A 4,537-nucleotide genomic window follows, 5' to 3' on the forward strand; every position below is an offset into this window, starting at 1 on the left:
AGGTTTTGGTCGTTTTATAATTTGCAGGAGTTTATTTGAGTAAATATTTGAGTGAGCTTTTATCATTATCTACACTTTGACATATACATCACAGCCCTGAAATATTAATCATTTCCCATTGTGGAATGAAAAGAAGGAAGGAAAGGCTTCATTTAATTGGTAGCATTTAGCAGTGGTGGAAAGTAATTAAGTACATTTACTCAAGTATTGTTTGAGGGTACAAAAATATTCAGAGAGCACAAATGATATGACAATAATTTCCTTTAAACAAACAGCTTTGGGTAGACCATTTCTGCCTATTCTGTAGATGGTTTAAATTTCAATCTGGGCTAAATAATGTTGTTTGGTTTATTTAAAGTCTCTGGGATGTAAGATATCTGGACAGTGTAACAGTGTCCTGTAAGCGAGACCTCACAGTGTGACTCGATCCCTCGCTGAAATCGCGCCCTGATTTCTTGTCACAGTTTAAAGCTTTTAATTAAAGACTTGCGGGTCAACATCAAGTGTTGTGTGTCGACCCTTCGCTCCCTACCGACGTCACGACTTCCCTTCTGTGTTCACTTTCCTGCCTTTCGACACCGTTACTGATGATTAATGGTATTAGGGTGCCAAATACTCATTTCATATTGTTTAAGGGGAAGACGGTCACATGTGCTCACACCCCCACACACACACTTTTTCAAATCAAATTATAATTTTATGCTGCACACGGTCCTATAATTGTTTGCCTTCTCCACCATCACCTCTTACCCTTGACACCCACATCAACCAGACTAGTGGACCACTTCATCTTCACATCATGCTTATGTCAAGGTTTCTGTGAGCAGTGACCTCGTGCTCAGAAGATTAATTACAGGGTGTATAAATGTGCAGCTATACATGAGCTGGATGGTCATGTGTCATTTTCTCATGTGGATCGTTGCCCTTTTCACCTCTTTCAGCTTTAGACTCTATTCATGGTCCCAGTATATGTGAATCTTGGAGTAATAAACGTTCTTGTGTCAAAATCCAATTTTAAAGTGTCTTTACTTTTATACTAACAATAAAACGGTGGCTGTGTGAGAGAAATCAGTCTTAGTGATGAGTCAGATTTGTGCCACCCAAAGCAGATTAATCTGGTTAAGATTCTAAAACTAAAAGCTGAACTGGAAATGGAATAACAAGCAAAAAATTAATTAAGAGAGCCGGCTCGGTCTGTGGCTGACCCCTGGACCCCATAGAGGTGGTGGGAGAGAGGAGGACCTTGTCCAAACTGTCCTCCATCTTGGACAACACCTCCCACCCTCTGCATCAGACTGTGGGGGCCTTAAGCAGCTCCTTCAGTCACAGACTGATACACCCCAGGTGTAAGAAGGAGCGGCTCCGCAGGTCCTTCATCCCGACTGCAGTCAGACTGTACAATGCTGCATTATAGTCTGCTGCACCAACCACCACCACCACCTGTGCACTTTACTATAACATAAACTGTACAATAATTCTCACCCCACTTCACTTCACCCTGTTGTTGTTTGTCTCTGTAATTACATTTTTTTGTGTACATAGGTTTTTACCACTGTATATATTATATTATATTCTGCTATTTAATTTTTCTAATTCTTAACTGTGTGCTTTTATTTTTCTATCTGTCCCTTTGAGCTGCTGTAACAGCAAAGTTTCCCCACTGAGGGATCAATAAATAAATATCTATCTAATATCTATCTAAAGAGCCCAAACAACATTATAGGTCAAATGAATGGTACAAATTACAGAAATTACTGTATTAAAAGTGCATTGTCCAGCTCACAGGACAGGAAGCTGTTTATGTTGACCACATAGAGCTCTGAAGCCTCCATATTGATCCCTCACACACTGCTGCATGCACATCATATCCTGTGCTGCAGCTGCAGCTCCCACACACAGCGAGTGTTTGCCCTGCCCTTCACCAGAGAAATAAGGTGAAACAGAAGGAACAGCTTCATCACTGAAGACATCATCGCACTGAATGGGCCATCGCCAGTTACAGGGAGGAGAAGAAATCATCCCAGAGGACCCTCCTTTGTTCCAGGAAAAAAAAAAGCATCATGATAATGGCCAACAGAATAATCTAATGAGGACTGAGGGAAGAAAACACAAAATGGACACTTGAGCAATAAAGATTGTTTAATAAAGATTTGAAATACTGTAGCTGATTTCAGATGCACAATCTGATGTGAATGTCTGTGAGCTTAACAGTGGTGGACTTTTCCAGCTGGGGATGAAGTGTGAAAAAGATGTGGGACACTTCAGCTCTTTGGTGTTTAAACAGGCAGTAGCATACTGTATAAATAAGAGAGGCAGGGATGGTGGAGAGAGAGAAGAGAGGAGAGAGGGGGGAGAAATGTGACACACCCCCTGCTCTGCTGTTTGTGCCCCTCAGATCAAATATCAGCTGGTCGCACTTCCTCATCAGGGGAGACCGCAGAGAGGCTTTTCCGGTCCCGGTGAGAGACAGGAGCTGATCGCTGCTGCTGCTGCTGCTGCTGTGATGAAGAGGAGGAGACCGTCCTGGAGAGGATCATGCTGAAGGATCGCCTCCTTTTTCTCTTCGGATCTTAAAGAAAGCGACAAAAGGTAAAAGCAGCAGCGGGCGGGACACTGGCTGAGCCTGCCGGGACAAATATCTCTCACAGACACAGAACGGGACGTTAATAATCTGCTGGTTGTGATCACTTCATTTATGTGATGCTGAGATTAATCTCGCTAATTCATCGGTGGCATTATGAGGATGTGTTTAGCGTAACTTTTTTTTTTTTTTTTTAGCATCTACTGACCTGGCTGCTGCAGTGCACCCATGGGTCCATTATAGCATGACTGTGCTGACAGCTTTAATGGCATGCTGCATCATTACCATCTCATTTAAAATAAATGGCATCTCACTTTCATTTGGATCTTCAGTGCTGGTTTATTGATTCCATTTTGCACCATATGTCCTTACAGCTCCATGACTGCCCACTGTGAAGACTAGAGCTCATCCACACTGTTGCAGTTTATAATCCTGACATGATGGGGGGCTCATTCTGGATTTCGGAAGTGTTCAGAGCAAGGAGCTTTATCACAGCTCTACCTCTGGCTTTATTGCTGCCAACAGTGAGAGTCAGTGCACAGCTAAGCCCTCTGGACTGCCACAAGACTTGCGTGTGTGCCAGCAACATCATCAGCTGTTCCAAGATGAATATGACCACCGTCCCCACCGCTCTTCCACAATATACGGCTGTTCTGGACCTCAGCTTCAACTACATCACCAAGCTGCGTGCTGAGTGGACCCCTGTCAAACTCAGCAAACTGCACAGCCTGCTGCTCAGCCACAACGGCCTCACCTTCCTCTCCTCTGAGGCATTTGTGTATGTGACAGGGCTCCGCTACCTGGACCTTTCCTCTAACGGCCTCCGCCTGCTGGACGAGTTCATTTTTGAGCCGCTGGAGCACCTGGAGGTGCTGCTGCTTTATAACAACCGCATCTCTCAGATTGATCGCTCTGCCTTCTCCAACCTCCTCAGCCTGCAGAGGCTCTACCTGAGCCACAACCAGATCTCACGCTTCCCCTTGGAGCTGGTGAAGGAGAGGAGCCGGCTGGAAACTCTTACGCTCCTGGATGTGTCCTCCAACCGAATCAAATCCCTGCCGCTCCATGAGCTTCAGGCTCTGCCTGCCTGGATCAAGAATGGCCTGTACTTCCACAACAACCCTCTGCCCTGCAGCTGTGAGCTGTATGATGTGGTGGGACGCTTGTACCTCAGGGAGCTCAGCTCTGCTACTGACTTTAAGGACAGTCACACCTGTGTGTTACCAGGCCCACAGAAAGAGAAAATGGCCTTACTGGATCTGGACAAGGCGTATTTGAACTGCAGTGAGGTCAAAATTACGGATAAAGAAACCTATCTGGACCAGTTCCTGGTCCTGGACTGTGATACCAAACACAAGGGCATGACGAAGAGCTGGGTGCTGCCTGGAAACATCCCAGTGCCTCCTGTGTACAAGACTGCTGTGATGCATTCTGATGGCAGCCTCCAGATTGGGCCCCTGAAGGTAGAGGACTCAGGGGTGTACACCTGCTTCGCCACCAGTGACTCCATCAATGAGACGCTGTATATAACTGTAATAGTGTATAATTCCACCATGAATGGTGGACTGGAGGGCTTAAAAACAGCCTACACCACCCTGGTAGCATGTCTCATCAGTATCGTGATGGTGTTCATCTACCTCTACATGACGCCCTGCCGCTGCCCTTGTTGCCCAGGTCAGAGCCTTGAAAAAGACGCCAGCAGAGACAGCCTCCACTCTTCAACCGTTAGCGTCTCTCAGGCACAAGAGGAGGCAGGGCCAGAGAGAGTGGAGGATGGAGGCTTCCCCTACAGACATGTAGCCACCCTGCAACCCAAGGACCAGCTGGAGCAGAACGGGCGGTTGAACCCAATAGGCGAGGAAGAAGAGGAGTGGCAGGGGAACAACAGGGAGAGACGGAGGTCTGACGCAGAGTCTGTCAGCTCTGCGTGCTCCGATACCCCCATGGTGGTGTAAA

At 46.3% G+C, this 4,537-nt stretch overlaps 1 protein-coding gene across 1 annotated transcript; it reads left to right on the forward strand.

The window, feature by feature from the left end:
* Positions 1–2,520: 2,520 nt before the first annotated feature.
* Positions 2,521–4,537, forward strand: LOC139219005 (amphoterin-induced protein 1-like). The gene is made up of 2 exons (XM_070850775.1): positions 2,521–2,589; positions 2,956–4,537. Exon 2 carries the CDS (start codon positions 3,019–3,021, stop codon positions 4,534–4,536), a length of 1,518 nt encoding a protein of 505 aa, XP_070706876.1. The 5' UTR covers positions 2,521–2,589; positions 2,956–3,018; the 3' UTR covers position 4,537.

Source organism: Pempheris klunzingeri, chromosome 2 (assembly GCF_042242105.1).
Source record: "Pempheris klunzingeri isolate RE-2024b chromosome 2, fPemKlu1.hap1, whole genome shotgun sequence".
Taxonomy (NCBI): Eukaryota; Metazoa; Chordata; class Actinopteri; order Acropomatiformes; family Pempheridae; genus Pempheris; species Pempheris klunzingeri.

What these genes read in the sequence shown, in the direction of transcription:
- LOC139219005 (XM_070850775.1), top strand. Translation starts at nt 3,019, where the DNA reads ATGATGGGGGGCTCATTCTGGATTTCGGAAGTGTTCAGAGCAAGGAGC.